This window comes from Aristolochia californica, unplaced genomic scaffold (genome assembly GCF_029961685.1).
Source record: "Aristolochia californica isolate CCGP_79_NKW_82.1479 unplaced genomic scaffold, dmAriCali1.0.hap1 SCAF_7, whole genome shotgun sequence".
Taxonomy (NCBI): Eukaryota; Viridiplantae; Streptophyta; class Magnoliopsida; order Piperales; family Aristolochiaceae; genus Aristolochia; species Aristolochia californica.
Window position 1 is genome coordinate 34,366,956 of NW_027182268.1, and position 24,184 is coordinate 34,391,139.

At 41.4% G+C, this 24,184-nt stretch overlaps 1 protein-coding gene across 1 annotated transcript in view; it reads right to left on the reverse strand.

The window, feature by feature from the left end:
* Positions 1 to 1,351: 1,351 nt before the first annotated feature.
* The window catches only part of LOC137936766 (mediator of RNA polymerase II transcription subunit 8-like), a 35,376-nt gene continuing 12,543 nt past the window's right edge, over positions 1,352 to 24,184 (reverse strand). Inside the window, exons 7-12 of the mRNA XM_068781636.1 lie at positions 8,246 to 8,518; positions 3,778 to 3,831; positions 3,428 to 3,637; positions 2,319 to 2,372; positions 1,756 to 1,816; positions 1,352 to 1,628 (exon numbers count right to left, since the gene is read on the reverse strand). Coding sequence (XP_068637737.1) covers positions 1,447 to 1,628; positions 1,756 to 1,816; positions 2,319 to 2,372; positions 3,428 to 3,637; positions 3,778 to 3,831; positions 8,246 to 8,518 — 834 coding nt within the window. The 3' untranslated portion in view covers positions 1,352 to 1,446. The remainder of the gene's footprint in view (positions 1,629 to 1,755; positions 1,817 to 2,318; positions 2,373 to 3,427; positions 3,638 to 3,777; positions 3,832 to 8,245; positions 8,519 to 24,184) is intronic.

Consider the following 24,184-nt stretch of genomic DNA (forward strand, 5'->3'; position numbering starts at 1 on the left):
CTATATTTATGCATTTTTTGGGGATGGGAATTTTTTTAATTCTTTTTACCTTTAAAAATATTTAAAATAATATAGTTTCCTATTGCTCTAATTGAAAATTATAAGAAAAATAAACCAAGAAATACTAAAGTGGTTCTTGATAACTTATGTTTTCTTTTTAATATTTATAAAAAATGATTTACTTGGGAAAATATATTACAATAGTTAGGTAAATATAATCTATAAATATGTAAAATTCAATGCAAGGACTAAAGTCTACTAACTAAAACAACTGGTCCTACTTTTTTAGGGTTTGTTTGAAACTCATAAAAAATAAAAGAAAATAAGAATTTGATTATTTTTATTAAAAAAATATAATAAAAATAAAGATTTATCATTATCTCATTTTTACTAACTATTTTTGGAAATAATAACGGTCATATTTTTTTTTTTTAGGGGTTCCAAACATGGTTAACACTCATCTCAGTTTCTCTTAGGCAACATCATAGTTTATTTTAAAAAATAGTTAGTAAAAAAAAGAATTTGATAATTATCACATTTTCACTAATTATTTTTAAAAATAATAATGGTTAAATTCTAATTTTTTTTATTTTATTTTCTTGTCTAGGTTCCAAACATGGTTGATACTCATCCCAGGCACCATTGTAGGTTTTGTACATATCTACTAGAAAAAGAGAATTATCAGCACCTGAGTAACAATTATCATGACTTCCAACTATCATCGTACTTCTTTCTACAACACTGACTCTGTTCATATTCTGAATTCAGAACCTGCGCTTTGTTAGATCCAACTTTGAAAAGATCAAATTAGCATTAGAACGGACACAGATCCAGTGGACTTCAGATTTGCTGCTTCACAGAGAACAACAAATCAAACTGAAATCAGAAGTTGCTAGTTGATCTAGCGAGCAGAGAACGGCGAGTTAATACAAAACTATACACCTATCGACAGAATCATGTTTCACTAGACAACTGCTACACCTGTCCCACATGATGTGCAAAATAACCCCAGATATCTCATCAATCTATCTCTTCCTTCTAACTTTTGACAAGAAAGTACTACCCATATTTCAAACTACTAAATCTGCTTATTCCCGTGCCCAACGTTGCCATCCAAAATCTCATCAATCGACCCTTCTTCTAGTTTAACATAAACCTCTTTGTGTTCTTCTTCAACAATAACCTCTCTCTGTTCTTCTTTAACATGAACCTCTCTCTGTTCTTCTTAAACATGAATCTCTCTTTGTTCTTCTTTTACATGAAACTGATTAGGTTCTTTTACGTCAATCTGGTTTGGTTCTTGTTTTAAATGTATCTGCTTCAGACTGGAACTAAAGATATATTGGATGTTTTTATAAATAATAAAAAATGTTGGAATTATTCATACATAATTTGCATAAATAAATAACAATACAAGCAATAAAGAAAAAGAAGAAGAATTAGACATTACTGTTGATTTTGCTGCCTTTGCTGAGTGAAGCTTGGATTCTGATTTGTATTTTGAAGGGTTGCCATGCCAGGCTGGAGATTCTGAGTATTGGAAGGGATGTTGCCAAATCCACCTTGTGTAGCATGTTGTTGTTGTGACATCTGGACCATACTCGGATTTGCAGCACCCATATTAAACACTGCACCATAATGACAGTTTTCATTAAATCTGTTATTCCACTCAGGATAACTCCTGAAAGAAGACAGTTGTGTAAAAGTAAATAAAGAAAAATTCTAGTAGATCAGGAAAATTGATATGCTACATACTTTGATCACTCAAGATTTGTGAAGGATGACTCCGTTGAGGATGCCCAGCAGATAATCCAAACTGGTCGCAATCACAAGGACACATGGATAACATGTTTAAAGCCAAGAGCAATTACGAATTTTTATAATAAGAAACAGAGTTAACCATATGAACAGGAAGAAGAAAGTCAGCAGATTTCTGTTGCTAACAGATATAATGCTACTCTTGGTTATTCTTAGAAGGACCAAAAAGAACAAATAAAGAAACCAGCCACAACCAACAACACTAGATTATTGACAAGGAATGTTCTCCACTTATAGTTCATTCAGCATCACGTGTGCTAGTTATTCCACAGGCATCCCAGCATTCAGGTTGCCAAGTACCGAAGTTAACAAGATCAAATTAACACCATTTGCAAGACCATGAACTTAAACATAATTGACTAGCCAGTAAGAATGCAGTTTCCATGTCATTATATTTAGTTATTTGAAAAAGGAAGGGAAAATCTGTGTTTGGCCTAGGTGGAGAAACAGAATATCCTCAATAAGCTAATGCTGAATCCATGTCACAGTCTGGAACTGACCTGCATCCGTGGCACAAGAGACTGCGATTGCATTGTAGCTGACATGTTTGGAACCTAAAACAGGAAGAAAAAAAGTATGAATTAGAACCATTTAAAAAATAAGTTTACAGTATAATCAAGATATCCGTTTTTCTTGATGCTCAAATAATGGTGCTTGTGAACCAGATTGAAATAAAGGGTTACAGCCTTCCCAGCACAAACCATGTCCACTTCGGGTCTCAAGCTTTATACATAATAGTATGTCATACAGACCCACTACGCTTAAAAAATAATCAGGAGTTTGCACTCAATATTTGGATCCTCTAAGGCCCTTAGGACTTGTGCATAATCAACTAAAGTAGGTAGAAACTACCAACTTGCAAACAATATTTACTTCATTAAATTTTGAGAAATCACTCATTTCAGAAAAACTCAATGACCTAACATTTCATCAACAGCAAGAAATTGGGGAAAAAGACAAAAGGAAAGACTTTGACGGAGGTAACTAGCAAGAGCAGAGTGGAGGAAAATTCACATAGCTGATTCCAAATTTGGAAAAGGCTTTGAGGAAGAAGAAGAAGTAGAGTAACCATGTAAGTTGTTATATGTAATGAATTTTCTCCCTAAACTTTCACAGAATGAAATAATCAATGACTGGTCCAAATAAAATAGTATCGAGGATGAGATCTTTATGAAATAATCAATGAAAAAACCTGTGTCAACTTTCCCACTTTTTTTTTCTTCTAAATTTGGATTTGGAGCTGTAATAATAAAGTGGTGCCCAAATTGTTCATCTGACAATATTTTCCTTAAATTCATCATTGGATGAAGAATTAGAGAAGGATTTCCATTCATAAAAAAGAACAAAAAGACAAGGAAATAGATAAAGGTTACCAAAACTAAACAGTTAGATGTTGGACTAGGTGATACTTCTCACTAAACAAATGCTCTTCCAGAAACTTTTTCAATAGTATTAACACTAGATTAGGATATGGATCTCGAGGATATAAAGGATGCACCGAAGTGTTTTTTAAACATTAATGAAATTAAAGTCAGGTACCTCTATTTATTTTGGCAAACAAACCAAGTAAAAATCTGTCTAAGTACAATAGCCTGAATATGTATCTCACCATCTGAGAGTTAGATGAGCTTGGGGCAGTCGTGAACAATGTATTATTAGTTGTTCCAGTGAACTGGCTTAAATGACTTCTTAGCTGATTTGCTTGGTTAATTTGAGTTTGCCCAATGTTATGCTGAATGTGCGCTGGTTGTAGCTGCCTGCCTGGGAACTGCTGGTGTGATAAAGGCTGGGAATACTGCATTTGGTGTTGTGCATGGACCTAGAAAAGGAAATACTCTTGTTAGGCTAAGAAAACAGTTCAATGCCAGGAAAAGCATAAAGAAGTCTCCATGCAAAAAAAGCCAAATAAACAAAAGATTCAATTGCAGAAACTTAAGATTAAGATAGGTAACAAAGTACCACTTGAAATTTTTGAGCTTGTCCCTGTAAATCCTGAAGTTGTTGTACTGGGTTCTGTCCAATGAAAACAGAGTTAATACAGAAAAAAAGAAGATAATTTTAGAAATATAATTGAAACTGGACATGGTTTTTGGCCAAATATATAAAATTTCAGACATTGATTTGTCCCAACCAGTCGGAAAGACATATGGGCTGCAAATCATGGCACGTCTATAAGTGAATCTAAACTTGGTCGCAAGGATTCTAAAATTGGTCAGGAACTAATGTAATGGCATGCAATTGGTGATTGTGAAAATGATATATTGTCATTTCAGAAAGAATCTTGAACAATGGTGATGCCCTTCAATATGTAAGTGCTTCTTTTGCCTGTTCACATGCAAAGAGATGGGCACCCAAAACAGCTCATGATTATGTCAGTCCAAGATGCCCATAATTCCCTTGCCCTGGGCTAGCAACAAGCACCCATTACCGAATACAGAACTGAGCTGAAACGTGAAATTGATACTTACCCTGTTCACCAAACCAACTACAATAATTTAGCAAATGTGGCACAACTCTCCAACAGCAATCCGAGTTGACCACATTTATTATCTTACAAGCTCAGGTCATTTTATGACTGAGTTTTAGTTTTCACAAATTTTGAGAACAGAATCTTGGATACATCATCTAAATCCTTGATTGAGATCTCAGTAAGCAATGTTTATATGGTCACTTCACAACCTAAAATGAAACCTAGCCAGATGTTGTACAAAAAATAACATGATATTTATCCTACAAGCAACACTAAATATAGAATTCCACACAAAGAGTGGCACAAATTGTTAGATGCAAAGGGTAACAGGACAATTTTTATGTAATTGGAGTATATGAGAATTTTCAGATACAAGAAGGGCAGTATAGTCTTTTTATTATAACTAGGGTCAAGGAAGACTTTTTTTCTTAAAATGTAAGGAAGACATTTTGGTCAATAAAAGAAGGGAAGATCAGGAGACAGGAGTCACCACCCAAGAGGGATACCACGTTCCTAATCAAAGTGGTCTCTCTTTCCAAGCCAGAGGAAGAGAACTAGAAAAAGTTGTTTTCCTAGTTTTAGAGGGAGATTCCAAGTTTGAGAAGGAGATAAGGTAGTTTTCTAGTCAAAGTCTAACTTGTAAATCACCTATAAATAACTAGAGGAATGGACAGTAATATGGGGCATCTGAGACCTCTCTTTCTTTCTGTTTCTTTGTGTTTTTGTTACACCAGAACTCCTATCTTAAATGCCCAAACTACCTCAAATCTGTCCAAGGATGAGAACTAAGTTAGGTTCCTCACAGACTGGTGAAAGCGATTCGATCCAAGGTGTGGTCACAAAAATGTTAGTCGAAGACGTTGTTTTTTTCCCCTGTTTGTGGAAGACGGGTGAGAGAAACCTGTTCTTGGAAGATTTCCCAATCAGTTTGGTTTTACCTTGAAGGAGCAAAGGTCAAGGTCGCAAGCAATAGAAACAAGCTTTCATTAACCGAGGATTTTCACCACCAAAAACCAATTTTTTATATCACATACTACATCTTAAAAGAAATGCCGGTGAGTCCACTTTCTAACGCAAAAAATGGTTTTTCAAACCAATTCGTATTTAGAAAAAAATAAAGATTGTGCTAGAAGCAAGTGGCGAGCAACAAAAGACAAGTCCAATTGTTGCTTGAGAGCTCAAGGCAATTAGAGCTCCACTTGAGAAAACACATGACTTGACCCGCTTTAGAAAGCTTTGCTACTCTCTACAAACTGACTCATCAATTGCTCGAGGCAACTTGAGCTTTCCATGAACCAGCTTTTCCTATCAAGGATGCCTCTAAGGCAGCTTGCCTAACTAGTGAGGCAATTCAATCCTCTAAAGAGCCTAATATAGCCCATTTGCCGAGCTTTGAATCAAAATAAAGAATGTGAAAATCATCTTCATAAAAAACATGCCCAAATGTTATTGTTGTTAGGAGGCAAAGCCCCAAAAGAGCCTAAACAAGGTTCAAGGGAGTTAATCTCCAAAGGAAAATTTGAGAAAGTTTGAACTTTTTGAGGTCGAGCATGACGTAGATAACAACCAAGCAGGTGACAAAGGAACTGAAGACAAGCCAATCTACAACTACCAAGATCCCAAAGCCTAAGTCAAAGGAGAACAAGTGACATAGGTTTGAGAATGAAGGGATCCCACCAATTCAACCTATGAAGTTGGTTAAATTTTGAGTCACTTCATACTGTGGGCAACCTCAAGGCACACGTATAATGTTTTATAGACAGTTTAAAAGTGGAGTTCCACCCGCCCACTAGGAAGCAAAGATTCCGCTAATCTTTTTTATCAAGAATGGAAGGCACTACCTTTGTTGTTTCACACACAGAGGATGCCAATGAGTATTAGTCATCAAGGATGAGCAAGCAGTTTGATCTTCAATTGGGTGTAGACATCTATAAAAATGCGGGGACCATGAGATAATGGATGACACAAGAAGCACCTACCATAGCAGATATTTGACGACGAGTTTCATTGAAGATGGGGAGAAATGTTGGATACGAGGGGTAATAGGGTGTTTTTTATGTAATTAGAGTATATAGGATATTTTTATACAAAAGGGTAGTATGGTCTTTTTGTTGTAACTAGGATAAAGGAGGGAATTTCAGTCAATCAAAAGATTGCAAAATCTGCAACAGGGACTAAGCGTCTACAAGGAATACCACATTCATAACTCAAGTGGGCTACAGTTTTTAGTGACAGGAAGAGTTGCTCTCCTAGTTTAGATAAGGTAGTTTCCTAGTTTGAGAGAAAGAGAAGTTTCAAGTCAAAGTCTCTCTTGTATATCATCCATAAATAGTGGAATGAACTTCATCGCAGGGCATCTTAGTTCCTCAGATTTTTCTCTTTGTTTCTCTATTTTTTGAGTTCTCCATTCTTTTATTACACAGCCACCTTAAATCCAACCAACAATAGGAACTAAACTAAGCTACTAACATGGATATCCAATAGCTGCCCACAAAGTTGAACATATTTGTAATCTAAACTATTAAGTTATGCACGTAAGAGGGAGTTTCAATATCACTAGATCAAATACCTTTCCTAAATTCCCAAGTAAGACATTTTTTTCTCATAATGAAGAGAAAAAGGGTTCCATTAAGAAGGCACCCGACGGGGACAAGAATACAGGTACAAGGAATACATGAAGGAAACGGAAAACAAAGAAAAAATGGCTCCCCCAGAAGAAGTGTCAAGGACTGTTAGAGGGGTAATGAGTCTCCTACAGCAATTGCCCCTGGGAAACCCCTTCCCTGTTCCAAATAAGACATCTCTAAGGATTTTTTTAATGCTAGGCCTGTTCCTCCCAAAAAGACTAGCTGAAAGTTAGGAGGCATCTTCCCAACTTATTTTTTTTTTTTTGAAATGATGCTGAATCTTCCCAACTTATATAGCAATAGGATTTTTTTACGCTCAAACCAATTTGGGAATAACAACGCTTGCTCTCAAACAACTTGCCTGAGTCATGGAGCACCTATAGAACTATAGACTAGTGGACTATTTTTTCATTTGCCAACACTTTGCCTAACATCCATGACTAAAATGATAACCAGATTCAAGATATGGAGAATATATACACACGCCATAGATAACAAGAACTAAACCCATAGAGAGCACCCTAATACGGGCTTGGGCTGGCTTGGTTCCATGTTAAAGTTGAGCAGGTTCATCCCAAAATGACTAGCTGAAGTTAGGACATCTCTACCCAACTTAAAAGTATAGGAATTTTTCAAGCCCAAACCAGTGGATTATTCTCCTACTTACAACAGCACCCACTCTCAAACAACAAGTCTAACACATGGGCCACATGAACAATAATAGATTGGTAGACTTTGTTACCCACCAACAGATTATTTATATAGTTAGTTCAAATTGCTAAAAATTTGCTGGTTCCAGACCTCATCTGAGAACATTCAATTTCCACTACAGCATTGGATTCTCACAATTAAAGATATGGTTGACCTTAGATTCCAACATCAACCAACAATCATCTGATTCAAATCAGATTGAACTCCAATAAATACATGCCACTTTAACCATTTAACAAAAACAGTATGTAATATTTCTTGAAGTCAGCAATCAGGAGCAATTTTGGTGCTGTTGTTTGATGAGGTACGCATTGCAGTTTGGTGAAAGGTGATACAAAAGGAAGGTTGAAGCTACAAGAGAATTGAACAGGGGTGAAAAAAGTTAGGTTATACAGTTCCAGAAGTGGGAATGAGTGCCTTATACTTGCTTTGTGCATTCTTCAAATGAAAATGACGATTTCAATAAAATTTTGGCACTGATGGAGCAAAAATCTATCAGAGAAGAAGATGCCATCAGTTCAAAGAAAATGATAGAATCCGCTGCTTTTATGGCTTTTAAAGAAATCCTTTTTTGAAGGAGTTCAAGTTCATCATAACTATGCAAAAGAATACAAGGTACCTGGCCCAGTCCAGCTGTAGAAGCTTGCCTCAGCTGTTGTTGAGCAAGAAGTTGTTGCTGATGTTGAGGCAATGACACCAGTTTCTGCCGCTGCCGCTGCTGCTGAGGTTGTTGTGTATGTTGTAGAGGTGAGGAAGCATTCATCATACTGGTTGCAGATCTAGGTGAATTAGCATATGGCAAGGGAGAAGATGATGTATTATCAAAAGAAGTAGCTCCAGAAACACCAGAGGGTGATAGAACAGATCTCCCAACCAGCTGTGCACCTGAAGTCTACAGGAAAAAAATTGAATGCAAAGAAAACAATAAGCAACAAAAAAATTTAATATATGGCATAAATTTACTTAAATGACATTATATGAGGGGCATTGAGACAAAAGTCATTGCTTGTGAAGCCAACATGCAAGAACACTCAAATCCAACAGAGATTGAAACCCAAAGTGGACAAAACAGATAAAAGAACAGAATCAAAGCAAACCAAAAAAACTACACATACTAAAAAGATAATTAAATAAGTAATGAAGACTTTGACTGCTAATCATGTCTCACAATTGCAAGCAAGAAAGTGGAACCCTTTTTCCCTTCTAAAACTGCACAGATTAGTAGCAATTTCTGAAATACAGAAGATTCAAATGTAGTGTCAAGAGAATTATCTGACATTAAATAGAAATCTCCTAAACAGAATTTTTTTATATGGAATCTTTTTTTTTTTTTTTTGAAAATGTTTCTACATAGTAAACAGAATATAAACAGATAAATATAGAAACAAAATGAAGGGGCACCACTGGATGAAAGAAACAACAAATATTTGAGAACAGAACTGACCGAACACAAACCACAAATGAAGAAACCAAAAATATGATATTCCAGGTAGACTTCTAACAAAAAGGAACTTCCAGTCTTTAGTGTTAAAGTTGGGTCCACATCCACCAGAATGACTACCTGAAGTTCTGAGGTTTTTTCCCCCTATATTAACGATATGACTCTTCCTAATATTAACCCTTGGGGATCATTTCTACTATCATACCTCCTTGCGTCTAGGTAGGGGCCAAGCCAAGGGAGCGCAACTACCCCTCCTAAAATTGCTCCCTCCCTTAAATATGATAATATTATTGCTTATTTGCCTCCCCCCCAAAAAACAATTCCCCTCTTTAATGGCACTGTTATTACTTATTTATACCCTTACAAAGTGATGAATCAAATTCATTCACCTTCTCTTCTCAAAATAGACTCAACTTGACTTTTTAAAGAAATTAATGCTAAAAAGAATATGGTAAGATCCTTCCTCTCTTCAAGCATACCTGCTCTTTTCTCTCTCCATTTTTAACTTCTCTCTCTCAGTCTCAAAACATCTACTCATCCTTTTCCCCCTCCGTTATTTATCTTCTTTCTCGAGGTCTTAGATACTAATGTCCGCCTTTTTCCTTTCTCTCTTTTTTTTTTTTTTTTTTTTGAGTAAAAAGGTGTGAATATATTTCTAGTGTTAAGTTGGGTCCAAGGCCCATCCCAAAATGACTAGCCACCTTAAGAAACCTCTTTCTCAACTAATAAACTCAAGATATTTGTACTCACTAACCCATGTGGGACTATTCCTTAACACTCCCCCTCACATGTAGACCCTCTTTTTGTGGCTCTACAAGTGGATAATTTAGGAGTAGGCAGTTTAGGTGTAGGCCCTCTTTTTTGTGGCTCTACAAGTGGATAGTTTAGGTGTAGGCCCTCTTTTGTGGCTTTACATGTAAATAGTTTAAGTGCTGCTCTGATACCATGTTAAGTTGGGTCCAAGGCCCATCCCAAAATGACTAGCCACCTTAGGAAACCTCTTTACCAACTAATAAACTCAAGATCTTTGTACTCACTAATCTATGTGGGACTATTCCTTAACACTCCCCCTCACATGTAGACTCTCTTTTATGGGTCTACAAGTGGATAGTTTAGGTGCAGGCCCACATATGAGTACTTGCTCTGATACCATGTTAAGTTGGGTCCAAGGCCCATCCCAAAATGACTAGCCACCTTAGGAAACCTCTTTACCAACTAATAAACTCAAGATCCTTGTACTCACTAATCTATGTGGGACTAGAAAAAAACCAAAAAAGCAAAAAAGCAAAATAACAAATACAAATACCTTACAGAACAAGGCCTTCCTCCACAACAAGATGTTGGAGGGAAACGCCTAATTTAGCCTGATTATCAGCTAGGTGATTAACGGATCTTGGAATATAATTCCAATTACATTGCAAATGAGAAATTAAATTACAAATATCCTCAAATAGATCCCAGTGCCGCCAAGGAGGCTTAGAAGACTTCTTGCACCAATTGATGACGACTTTTGAATCACCTTCGATGCAAAGAGGCCCCACCAGCCGTTGATGAAAATGTTTTAAACCATTATATAACCCAGAAAGCTCGGCAGTGGTTGAATCAGACATGCCAATTGGCTCAGCAAAAGATAAGAGAAGATTTCCATTATTGTCATGGATGACCCCTCCAAATCCAGCAGGCCCGGGGCAGCCCAAGGCTCTTCTGTCGAAATTTAATTTGAAATGTCCCATTGGAGGAGGAGACCAAGTTTCCATGGCTGGGGGGCGAGAGGGGTAAGACATTTCCGCTATAAGTTACCAATTTCCATGGAAATTTGTTCCTTTGAGATTTTGGAATTCTTTCCCTATGAGTATCCAAGAGGTAACTTGCCCAACAATTCTATTGCTCAATATATTTCTTGGAAGAGATTTTATGTTAAATTTCCGATTATTCCTTTCTTTCCATAAGGCCCAGACGATATGACCAACGCAGCATGAGATAAGTAATTTTTTGAGCTTAGGAAGATGAGCGCTTGTGACAGTGAGTATAGTAAATGTGAGATTTTGAGAGAGACAATATTGAAGACCAATTTTGTTGATGAGTTCGGCCTAGATTGAATGGGCATAATCACAGTGTAACAGAATATGATCCACAGTTTTAGGAGTGGTTTGGCAAAACGGGCACAAGGGATCCAAAACATTTGTTCCTCGGCGAATTAACGAATCAAATGACAGAATTTTGTTTTGACAAGCGGTCCAAATGAAGAACTTCGCTCTCGGAGGTACGAGACGGAGGAGAGAGTAGGAAGTTGTAGACAGTAGAAGTAGAAAACATACCTTGCAGGCATGGAGTCCATATGAGAGAGTCCGGTGCATTTTTGAGTCGAACCGACGATAAACTCGTGACAAGATCAGTAGTTTCAAGAGCTTCAACATCTGTCAGCGCTCTACGAAGGTTCAAGTTCCACTCACCAGAATCTAGCCCGATCGCAGATATGGTCGCATCTTTGTTTCTAGCAAGAGAGGGCTGGTATTGAAACTGCTTAGGCCCACCCACCAACCAATACCATTGTAACACTTGACGACATTTTTGAAAGCCGGCAACATCTGTGCAATATTTTTCCATACAGGAGATAATTTATAATATCTTCCACCTTCTGTCCACTAGCCAGAATTTTTTTCTGCTTTGGCCGCAACTATGCCTCACCATATCAAAGTTGGTTGCATATTAAATTTCTAGATCCACTTCATAAGCAAGGCAGAATTTTTTGTTGCAGTATCACGGATCCCAAGACCACCCATTACATAGGTTTACAAACATCAACCCATTTAACAAGGCAATATTTTCTTTCCCCATTTTGACCATCCCATAAAAATCTCCTTTTAAGGAACTCAATTCTATTTCGAACAGAAACAGGGCATCGGTTCAAGGAAAGAAAATAAGAAGGAATACCATGGAGGCCAAATTTGATAAGGATAAGCTTTCCAACTTTGGACAAAAAAATTCATCTCCAGGAAGCAAGTCTGCCTTCAAGACGCTCAATGATGGGGTGCCAAGCGGTTTTTTAGGGTAAAACAGGGGACAGAGGAAGACCCAAATATGTGCCTGGAGGAGAAGCTACTTTACATCCCAAATATCTTGCCATAATTTTTTTTTTTATTTGAAATGATATCTTGCCATAAAATTTAAAACCGAAGGGTCAATATTGAAGCCAAAAATGGATGATTTAGCCCAACTTACCTTTTGTCCAGAAGACAGTTCAAAAAGGTTGAGCAAAGCTTTCATGTGGGAGATCTGACTCATTGTACCTTCTCCAAAGAGTATAGTATCATTAGCATACTGTAGAAGCGGAATATCTTGGTTCGGGTCGTCAGAGACAGGATTGAGCCAACCCAAGCTTTTAGCAAACCAGACCATAGAAGCAAAATGCTCCCCGATTAGAGTGAAGAGAAAAGGCGACAGAGGGTCACCTTGTCGGATGCCTCTTGTAGCATTGAAAAAACTGCACGGCTTCCCGTTTACAAGGACAAAATATAATGCAATAGAGATACAACATCTCATCCAAAATTGCCACCTAGTCCCAAAACCCATTTGATCGAAGAGGTAATCTATTAATTTTGAATTTGCTCGGTCAAAAGCTTTTTCAAAATCTATTTTAAGGACGAATCTGGGCCAATCTGATTTTTGGAAAAAGTCTAAGAGTTCATGAGCAGCCATGGAAGAGTCCAAGATATTCCTATCACGAATGAAAGCACTTTGGTAGGGGTTTATGATTTTGAAAAGGTGGGTCCTAAGACGATTTGCTAGCAAACGAGCGATGATTTTATAGTAATTGGTAGTGAGGCTTATTGGTCTGAAATCTTGGGGGAGGGTAGAAGGGGATTTCTTTGGGGTTAGAGCAATGAAAGAAGCCCCTACGGCTTTATGGGTAATGCCGACATGGTGGAAATTTTGGACAAATGCATATACATCCGATTTGATGGTATCCCAATTTTTTTGGTAAAACTCACCATTAAACCCATCTAGCCCAGGACTTTATCTTTCGGAAGCCCACATGCAGCCAAATCGATTTTATCTGTGCTGAGAAGTCTTTCCAGATCAGACGTATCTGAAGAAGAGATGCGGAGGTAATCGAGCTGCAGCAGCTTAGGCCGATTGTAGCGCTCTTCCGTGTACATCTCTGAGAAGAACTTCACAAGAATATTAGAAATGGAAGAACTATCCGTGCTCACTTGGTCTTCAAGTAGAGAGAAGTGATACGGTTAGTCCTCCTCCTAGCCAAGGCAATGGCATAGAAGAACTTCGTAATTCCATCCCCCTCTATTTCCAGCGAACAGATTCATAACGAAGCAAATTTGAATATTCTAAGTTTAATTGGTTTCTAAAAAGTAAATCAGGTGGAGAAATAGACATTTGCTCTTCGAGTAGATCAAGCTTAGAGATGCAATGATGAACCGAGTCTTTCTGAGAAGCAGCAGCAACAGCATGATTTATGGACCAAGAGCGGATCTTCGCCTTAAGGGCTTTTATTTTCAGGGGAAGCGCCCAGCCCAGGTTGGGGTGATGCTCCAGTTCTTGCCACAAGACAGGAAGGGAAGAGTTGAAGGATTGAATTAGGGTCTAGGAATTTTCGAACTGAAAAGGACAGCGCCCCCAAGCGGGAGGGTGCGTGTTGATTTGAATAGGCCAATGATCAGAGCCGACTTTATTTAGGACTTCGCCAGATAAAGTCCTTTCTCTCTATTGATGTCTCTTTTGGTGGGAAGAGTCAAAAAGAGAAAAATAATGAGAGTTTAGCAGACAGTATTCTGCATAGGTATACTTGGCTACTTGTTCATCTCATGAGTTGTCATGTACACTAAGGAAAGAACTTGTTCTTTATAATTAATATTTATAATATTTTTCTTTACATTTTTTAAGGATTTATTTATATGCAACCTTAACACTCGTGGATAGCAAAAACTTCTGTATAGAGATGGCGATGAGGAGCAATGCAATGTGGAGCGGAACGAAAATACAAAGCGATGCGGAGCGGAATGAAAATAGGGAGCGACGCGAATCGGAGCGATGCGACACAGAGCGGAACGAAAATACAAAGTGTCATGATGTGGATTGATGCGATGTGATACAGAGCGAAAGCACCTGGGTCCCCATCATCTCTCCCCTCTCGCCTCAAAAAACCCTTCAAAACCTCCAGAACCATCTCCCCAAATACGACACCCCTCAAACCCTTTGGTGGACGCCGAATCAACAAAGACGCGCTGCAGCAGCAAAGTAAGAATTTCAAAGCAGAGACATCCAGATTGAAGGAGCCAGCCGAAGAAAAAGAATGGCAAACCGTAGTGAGTAACACATCAAGACGAAGGATCAGGGTGGAAAATTCAAAAGAATTTCACTTCAGGAACGACACCGGATCTATCTCACTCTGAAAGATGATAGACCGAAATGGTTCCTCTCTGCGAATCATCTCCTGAGCAGGAGTGAAGCGATCCTTCATCTCCATCCCCATCCAAGTCGTGGAAGCCTTCAGCTTCTTTCTGGGGAAACTATGGGAGGGGAAGACTAGGCGAAGCTTCGGCATATCACTCTTCACTCGGGAGCTAGAGTTTCAGATCCACACTCAATCTCACAGATGAAAGCTCAAGTGCTCGATCACTCAGAGACGAGCGAATAAAATCATGGGGATGGCTTTCATTTAGCAAAGCCCAAGCTCAGATGGAGGCAATTCAAATCCTCGATAAACAACCTCTCCTAGACACAAGCCACAGAAAAAACCCCCAACATCAATCACCAAAAAAAAAAATCAGCTTGTCGCCACCTGCCATCACCCCTCAGGAGAAAGCAGAACCTCCAAGACCAAGCTATCCGAACCAGAAAAATCCAGCAAGTCACCTCACAACCCTTTTCTCTCCGGTAAACACCTCCTCTATCCCCTAAACCCCAACCCCTAAAAAAATCCCGGAGAAACTCCCAGAGGAAAATATCACTCTCCCCATTTTTTTTTTTGAAATGATGCGGAATTTTATTAAGAGAGCTCAAATGAGCAAATTACACGAGGGGAAGCCTTCCCAAACAATGAGAGATTGCTGGGAGGTTCCGAATTTTTGGCTGATCTAGGAATGAGGTTCCAATTACAATGAATGGATGACATAATGTCAGCAATAGAATTAGTGATTGGCCAGTGGCGCCAAGGAGGGGGGCTTTCTTTTGAACACCAACTGATGACAGTCTTTGAAACGCCTTCAATAATCAGCTTGCCATGGAGCCGCTCTTTAAAGATTTGGAGGCCGAACAGAAGAGCACTCACTTCAGCAGTATTTGAATCAGCAAAACCCACCGGCCCTGCATAGGATAGAATAGGGTCTCCACTGCTGTATCTAAAACACCACTAGCTCTAGCCGGCCCAGGACAGCCTAAAGCATTACCATCAAAATTGAGTTTGATGCAGTCGTAAGGGGGAGGATCCCAGGTGGCCATAACCGGATTCCTACGGGGGCCCACCATGTGCGCTATCAAACCCCAATTTTCTCGAAGAGAGATGCCTGATAGAGAAGTAAACTCCTTCCTAGAATGTAGCCAGCTCGAGATAAGGCCCACTGCTTGAGAAGCTACATTATCCGAGTTGCTAGCCTTGGAGTTGAATCTCCGGTTGTTTCGCTCTAGCCATATACACCATGGGACATGCGCAAGGCATGCCAAGAGAATTATCTTGCCCAACTGAGGAAGGTGTATCCCCATAACCATCTCAAAGGTGCCAAAAAGGTCCTGATGTAGCCCCATTTGAAGACCAATCTTCTGAAATATCTTCATCCAGACTTGCCATGAAAAGTCGCAATGTAAGAGAACATGCTGGACTGTCTCATCACACACACCACAAAGGGGGCAAGTGCGATCGGGGGCGGTGTAACCTCCTTTATGGAGGTTGTCAGAGGTGAGGATCTGTTCCCTGATGGCCGTCCACATGAAGAATTTGATTTTATTAGGCGCTGAGAACTTCCATGCCAGGTTTGCCTTGTGCTCATGCATGCTGTAATCTTGTTTTCTAATGTGAGAGTAGGCGGTTGTAACTGTGAATCAGTCATTAATGCTGGGCTTCCATGTCAGTTTATCAACTGCATGCTCATGAATAGTAGTTCTGCTGAGTCTGGAGAGGAGAGAGCAAAAAAATGTAGTTTCCTCATCATTTAATCCCTAACGAAACGTAAGACTCCATGAGCGATCTCTCCAAGAATCAGCCACTGAGCAAGAGAGGTCCCTCGCCACTCTAGAGAGCCCCAGGAAATCCAAGAAGAGGGGGCGGGGGACACACCATTCATCCGACAAAAAGAGGAGGGTCCTTCCATTGCCTGTGTGAAAGGAAGTTACATCTCTGAATATTGGGAGGAGCTTTTGAATTGATTTCCATATCGAGGATAGGAGCCGAGTAGCGCCATCCTCCCTTCACCAGGCACCCGAAGGTTGAAGATAGAACCTGACCATATCACTCCATAGACTGTTATGCTTGATGTTGAAGTTCCAAATCCATTTGAGCAAAAGGGCATTGTTCATCTCCTTCATAGGCCGAATGCCTAAACCACCCCGATTTTGGGGCATGCACATATCCTTCCAACTCACCAAATGGTATTTGAAGGTGTCCTCTGATCCTCTCCAGAGAAAACGTCGACGGATGGTGTCAATCCTGTTGCAAACTGAGGCTGGACAGTGCATGAATGATAACAAATAGTTTGGCAGTCCTGCCAAACAAGACTTGAGGAGAGTGAGCCGCCCAGCCGTAGATAAAAGCTTGCCCCTCCAAGTAGCTAGTCTCTTCTCAAATTTCTCAATAAGGGGGGACCAAAGCGTCGCCGAAGGCCGAGAGTCAAAGAGTGGTAGTCCAAGATATGTAGATGGCAAATTTCCCATTGAACACCCAAAATAGTCAGCCATTCCTTGAAGTACAGGTGAGTCAATATGATAGCCTAGGAGGGTGGTTTTCTTCCAGTTAATGTTCTAACCAGAAGCCAGTTCAAATAGTCCCAATGCAGCACGCAGTTTTCAGACCTGATCTATAGTACCAACCCCAAAGCAAATTGTATCGTCTACAAATTGAAGGATCGGCACAACAAAGGCTGCACAGTCCGTCGTGGGGAGGAGCCAACCCAGGTTTTTGGCCGAATAGATCAAAGATGATAGGTATTCTACTACCACATTGAAGAGCAAAGGGAAAAGGGGGTCTCCCTGCCTGATTCCCCTGGATCCCTTTAAATAACTACAAGCAGTTCCGTTGAGAAGAACGGAGTAACTTGCAGAGGAGATGCAACTTTGAATCCAGAAGCGCCATTTTTCCCCGAATCCCATCTTTCCCAGGAGAGTGTCCAAAAGCTTCCAATTAACTCTGTCAAAGGCTTTCTCAAAATCAAGCTTTAGGATGAATCTAGGAAGCTTTAAAGCCTTAAAATGGTGGATGAGCTCGTGACATGCCATGGCCGAGTCTAATATATTTCTTCCCTTGATAAAAGTCACTCTGGCCATGATGGATGGCAATAGGGAGGACTGCCCTGAGGCGATTGGCAAGGAGGCGTGCAAGCACTGGTGGTGAGGCTGATCGGCCGAAAGTCAGAAGGAATTTCCGCCCCTTCTTTTTTAGGGATGAGGGCAATAAATGAAACTTCGATGCTCCTATATCTGATGCCATGTTGATAGAACAAGTGGACCATGCAGGCAATATCGTTTCTGATGAAGGGCCAACATCGGTGATAGAATTCCCCATTGAAACCATCCGGACATGGAGCACGATCCAAGGGAAGACCCAAAGCTGCTTTTTCAATTTCCTTACCGGAGAAAGGGAGCTCGATGAGACTAGCAACGGCTGAAGGAATAGCCTGGAGATGAACCCTTTCGAAGAAAGGGTAAACTAGCTGGCCGTCAGAGTATAATTCTGCAAAAAAGTTCACTAGTGAGTTTGACATAAGGGATCAATCCGAGGTACTCTCACCATTGACGCTGAGCGCGGTAATGCGGTTGGTTCTTCTCCGAGCAGAGGCGACTGCATGGAAGAATTTAGTATTGGCATCCCCTTCAACGAGCCATTTAAATCTTGCACGTTGCTTCCAGTGCACGAGCTCACTATGAGCGAAGGACTACATTTGCCTTTGAAGGGCGTATCTCTGAGTTACTTCTGAGGAAGAGAGGCTTCAAGATTCCTCTTCAGAGTCAAGCGTGGAAATATGAGGAAGGACGACGGCTCTCTCGGCTAAGGAAGAGGCCTTTCTCACAGAGGCCCATGATCGCAACAATGGCTTTAGCATCTTGAGTTTGGCTGGGACCACCCGGTCGGGCCTGTCACGACCATCCTCTCCCAGAAGGACTGGATAGAGGAGTCAAAAGAGGGGTCTGCCATCCAAGCATTGTTGAACCTGAAAGAGTGGTGGTAGGGGGGGGGGGGGGGGGGGGGGGGGGCGGCGGTTTGAGAACTTCGCCTGTGGCATTGCTGTATAACTGAAGCCAGTCGTTATTGGCTAAGAAGCGGTCAAGCTTGGAGAGGACGGGGGGCTGTTTGGCATTTGACCAAGTGAAGGTCTTCCCAGATAGGGTAACCTCATCAAGATCCCAACTGCCAATAGAGTCTGCAAATAGCCTCATGGAGGTAGTGATTCCCCGGGAGAGCGGGGATTTCTTGTGGCAGAAGCGGGTAACATTGAAATCTCCCGCAAGCATCAAAGGAATAGGCCACCTCTGACAAGTCCTCACAAGGTCATCCCAGAAGAGATGTCTCTCATGGTGTCTAGTAGGACCATACACACCCACAAGGCACCAAATGTTCTCCGATCCTTTGTCTCTCAATTTGATTCCGAGGGAGTAAGTGTCACAGCAACGATCGATCACCTCAATGGTATTAGTGTCCCACACAATCAGAATGCCGCCAGCCGATCCCAAGGCCACTCCCCGTGAGAATCACCTCTTTGGTCCTCCCCGAGCAAACCTTGAGAGAGGGTAGGAAGAGATTATCGTTGCCCGCAACTGTCACATGTTATAAATGATTACAACTCAGCCGAGTTGAGCAAAGCCTGGATTGAAAAAAAAGATTATTTCCGATGGCCAGTGAAGATCACTCACATCTAGAATAACCTCTGGCTATTAGCCTTCGGATCACTAGAAGATACAGAGGCTTTATTCAGAGAAAAAAATGAGGTAAAATCCCCAATAACAGGTAAGTGGCCTTGGGATTCCGGCCTCTCTTGGGTCGGACAAAGGGTAACTGCGCGCGGCATCCCGACGAAACTTTGCTATAGGCACACGCTTGAAAGCATGGCGAATATCTTCGGAGAACTCATCTGGGCCGATGACAATCCTCTGGAATTACTATGGGAAAACTTCTTCATCAAGCCAAATTCCCCGGTAAGAGGAACTAAACTCATTATACTTATTTTTGGCGAATTCTCCAATTGGGTCATTTTGGAATTCGGTGACCTATATTGTCTCCTCCCTTCCATGGCCTCCGACTCGCGAGCTCTGGAATCGCGCCTGACTCAGTATAACTTTGACTCGCCTAGTGCCGAGTTAAACCAGGACCACCCTGACCATATGTCAAGGCCTGAGATAGCCAGTTCGACTCAGCTACAGGTCAACTCGGGTTCCGTCCCTGGAACTATCTCGAATGAAATTTCAAATGTCAAATATCCACAAAACCCAAATCATCACTCCCATCACCTCACTGCCGATTACCAATCCCGAGAACACACCTCACACCACCTCTCTACCTCTCCACAACTCCCGAAATATCATCCTGACCGATACCCCTAGCACATTCCTCCCATCCCATCCCCTCCACACCAACCCAATCCTGTCCCTTCTCTGACCTCAGATTTCCCTTACCTGGAGCCAAGTGCGCCTCTGACCTCCCCCTAAAATCTCTCCTTTTGACACCTAGAAACCTTGACCCTCTGACCCAACCCACCTTCGATCTTTCACACCTGGAGCCAAGAGCCCTTTTGACTTCCCCTCTCATTCACCCGCCACGTCGCTTCTCATCGGAAACAAAAATCCCATGTCAACAGCTTCCCCTATCCACATCCCTCCCCTTTCTCATCGACCACACCATCTCCGAGACAAATCAGCCTCACTGTGAGCTCTGTGCCAACAGCCAAACACCACTCCGCCGCACCCCAACCTCCCATCACACTCTGCAGCCGTGTCAATCCTCTCTGGCCACTGACACGACCCATCCCGCCCTCGATCTCTCCAGTTAGCTCTCCTTGGAGACCCGAGCCATCATCTCAAGCCCCCTGAATCTTCTAACCCCTTGTTGCCACTCCTTACCCCACCCAGACAATCTTCCTCTCAGTACATATCTTTTCTGCCCTGACAGGTCCTCTCAAACAAAAGCTACCTTTCTCCTTTCCTCGGGAACCCCCTTGTACCCTGACCATGCTACCCCTACCTATACGAAACAACCCAATGATGGCAATATTCCTCTATACTCCTCAAATCTCCCCTCCGAAACCTCATCTCCTCTTAAATGGCATACCCCCCTCTGAACAATTCACCTCCTCCCGACCATAATCCTTACTCCATCGTCCTCTTCCCTGCACCTCTGGACTCAATGGATCCCAACTCCAAAAAACTTCCAGAAACCCCTGTTAACAATTCCGCTTGGCATGAAAACAACACCCTCTCCCCCATCACCTACTCCAGACGCAGACCAAAATAGGGGAAGCCACCCACAGTTATCACCAAAACCTACTCCAAAAAAAAATTCCGCAACAAAACCCAAGGCCCCACCCCAGAACCCGCCCTCCACCCCATTCCCCCCATGCTCTGAATATCTCAAGGACTATCCCCATCTCACTGAAAAGAACGATGTGAAAATTTCTCCCAATACTATAATGGCCTCTTTTGCTACTCAAAGGAGGATATTCGCAGAATCTGTTGGCCATGATTGTCCTATCCTGGAACGTTCAAGGAATCAGCTCGCCCTCTAAGCGAGAGTCTATCAGAGCAACTCTTTTTGAATGTAAACATGATATAGTTATACTTAACAGAAACAAAGCTGTAATGTTTTGATATCTATTTGGCATGCAGTCTATGGTTTAATTCGGACCCCGAGTGGGTTGTGATCGATGCAGTTGAGCACTCTAGTAGCATTCTTGTCATCTGGAACCCAAACTTGGTTGAGGCTGTTTCCACTGATCTAGATCGTTTCTCCCTCTGCATTCACTTCCGGGACAAATCTCTGGGATCTGAATGGGCCCTAGCGGAAATCTATGGGCCTTCGGGAAATGGCGATCGATCCATCTTCTGGGACGAAATTTTGTCTATAGTCCAACAATGGAGTGTCCCCTGGTTTCTGGTTGGGTATTCAATGTCACCCTCCATTGTTCCCGAAAAAAATCCCCTGCAAAAAGAATCACCCCCACAATGCGAGCTTTTTCGGACCTGATTAGTTGTCTAGAGCTCCTTGAAATTACCCTAGCAGGGAAAAAATTTACTTGGACCAATGGCCAAAATCCCCCCATCCTCTCCAAATTAGATCGTTTCTTGGTTAATAAAGACTGACTGCTTCTCTTCCCCCATACTGCCGGTCAGGTACTCAACAAAAAAATTACTTGGACCAATGGCCAAAATCCCCCCATCCTCTCTAAATTAGATCGTTTCTTGGTTAATAAAGACTGGCTGCTTCTCTTCCCCCATACTGCCGGTCAGGTACTCAACAAAATTGGCTCTGACCATTGGCCTATCCTTATAAACACTCATCCCCCTCCGTTCCGATTAGAAAACTCATGGCTCTTGGTGGACGCTTTTATACCGAATTTGAAGAAATGGTGGACGATCTCCCTCATCATCAAAATTTTGGGTGGGCGTTCCACTTTAAACTCAGAGCTCACAAATCAGTCATTAGGATTTGGGCTCGCAACCTTACTGCTGCTGTTGCATCTGCAAAAACCTCCATCCGTCACCATCTCTTTGAGTTGGATCTTCTGGAGGAGCAAAGGTGAAATAACCTTTGCTGATATAACCTAAACTTTGATCTCTCAAAAATCCTCACAAGTGAAACCACTCACTGGAAGCAACGTGCCAAATTTCGCTGGTTGTTTGATGGGGATGGCAACATGAAGTTTTTTCATGCTATTGCCTTCGGCCGTAAGAGAACTAACTGTATATCCTCCCTTCTCATCAATGGAGAGGAATGTACGACTGGTGTCCCTATTGCTAATGAGTTTGTGAAGTTTTTTTAAGGTCTTTATACAGAGGAGAATTTCAACCGCCCTATCCTGGACCAGATTGAATTTCGTCGGATCTCTGTATCTGATGCTGCATAGCTGGAAAGACCTTTCTCCCCAAATGAAATTGATGAAGCAGTTCTCAGAATGCCAAGAGATAGGTCCCCTGGCCCGGATGGTTTCAATGGAGAATTTTACCGTCAATCCTGGGACATTATCAGAAGTGATGTGCACGATTTTGTCAACAACTTTCATCAAGTAGATATCACCTACAAATCCATTGGCGCCTCCTTCATTGCTCGTCCCGAAAAAATCCAGCTCTACCTTGGTTAAAGATTATAGACCCATAAGTCTCACCACAAACTCCTAAAAAATCCTAGCTTGTATTCTGGCCAAGCTCTTCAAATCTGTTCTCCCAAGTATCATCAGTCCTCATCAAAGTGGTTTTATTGTTGGTCGAAACATCCTAGACTCATCTATGGTGGCCCATGAAGTCCTTCACTCTTTCAAAAAATCGAACAACCCAAGAGTGGTAGTCAAGCTTGACTTCGAGAAGGCCTTTGACAGGGTCAACTGGAAGTCGGTTGACCTCCTCGATAAGATGGGCTTTCCCACTCGCTGGAGATTCTGGATGAGAAACTATATTTCTGATGTTGCCTACTTTGTCTTGGTAAATGGCAAACCTTGTGGATATTTTAAGGGCTCTAGGGGAATCAGGCAGGGGGATCCTCTATCCCCCTTTCTGTTCACTCTCATTGGTGAGCAGTTAGCTGCCATGGTCATTCTAGCTAAAACGTCAGGATGGCTAAATCCTATTTCTCCTGACACTACCCTTGATGTTAGCCTCCTCCAATATGCGGATGACACAAATTCTTTTCTGTGATGGCTCCCTCAGCCAAATTCATAATTTAAGTGCCCTACTTAACTTATTTGAAATCTCATCTGGGCAAAAAATCAGTTTAGGAAAATCATCTATCTCGGGTTACAATATTGAGCCTGGGTTACTCAGTTCTATGGCAAGCTATCGTGGATGCAACATTGAATCATCTACTGGAACTTGTCTGGGGCTCCCTTTGACCCCCCCCGGTCTCCCTTCTAAGGCCTCTTGGCACCCTGTCATTGAGTGCTTGGAAAGGCGGCTTGCCTCCTGGCGGGGAAAATTCCTTTCAAAAGTAGACAAATTAGTTCTAATCAAATCATGATTGCAGGGAATTCCCAACTATTTTTATCTATGTTCCACTTCCCAGCTTCGGTCAGAAACAGAATTGAGATTCTAAAGAGACGTTTCCTGTAGGGTGGCCCAAACGGAGAAAAAAAATATCATCTGGTTAAATGGGAGGAAGTGTGCAAGCCAAAATCATTGGTTGGGCTGGGTATCCAGGATATCATCACCACAAACTCTGCTCTTCTTCTTAAGTGGACCTGGAAGTTTAATATGCAACCTACTTTGATTTGGAGAACTTTCGTTGCGGATAAAGCAAATCTCCACTCTGGCTGGTGGACAAAGGGAAGGCAAGTTTATTCACTCTCACCTGCTTGGAAAAAAATCGTTGGGATCCTCCCCAAATTCAACATGGCAACAAAATGTTACAATGGAAATGGAATCTCAACAAAATTCTGGAATGATTGGTGGGTTGCCCAATCCCCACTCAAAAATAGCTTCCCAGAAATCTCTTGCCTCTCGGGTAACTTGGAGGTCTTTATCTCAGACATCTGGTCAGAAAATGGGGGCTGGAATTTAAACCTTAGAAGGCGCCTCACTGATCCTGAAGCTCTCCTTGCCTCCAAGCTTCTTCACTACCTCCCAGTCAGAAAACCAAATAACTCGGGTGATACTCTAAGTTGGACTCCCTGCCCAAAAGGATCCTTCTCCACATCCTCTGCCTACAAATTCTTGAGCAACCTCTCCACATCCTCTACCTACAAATTCCTGAGC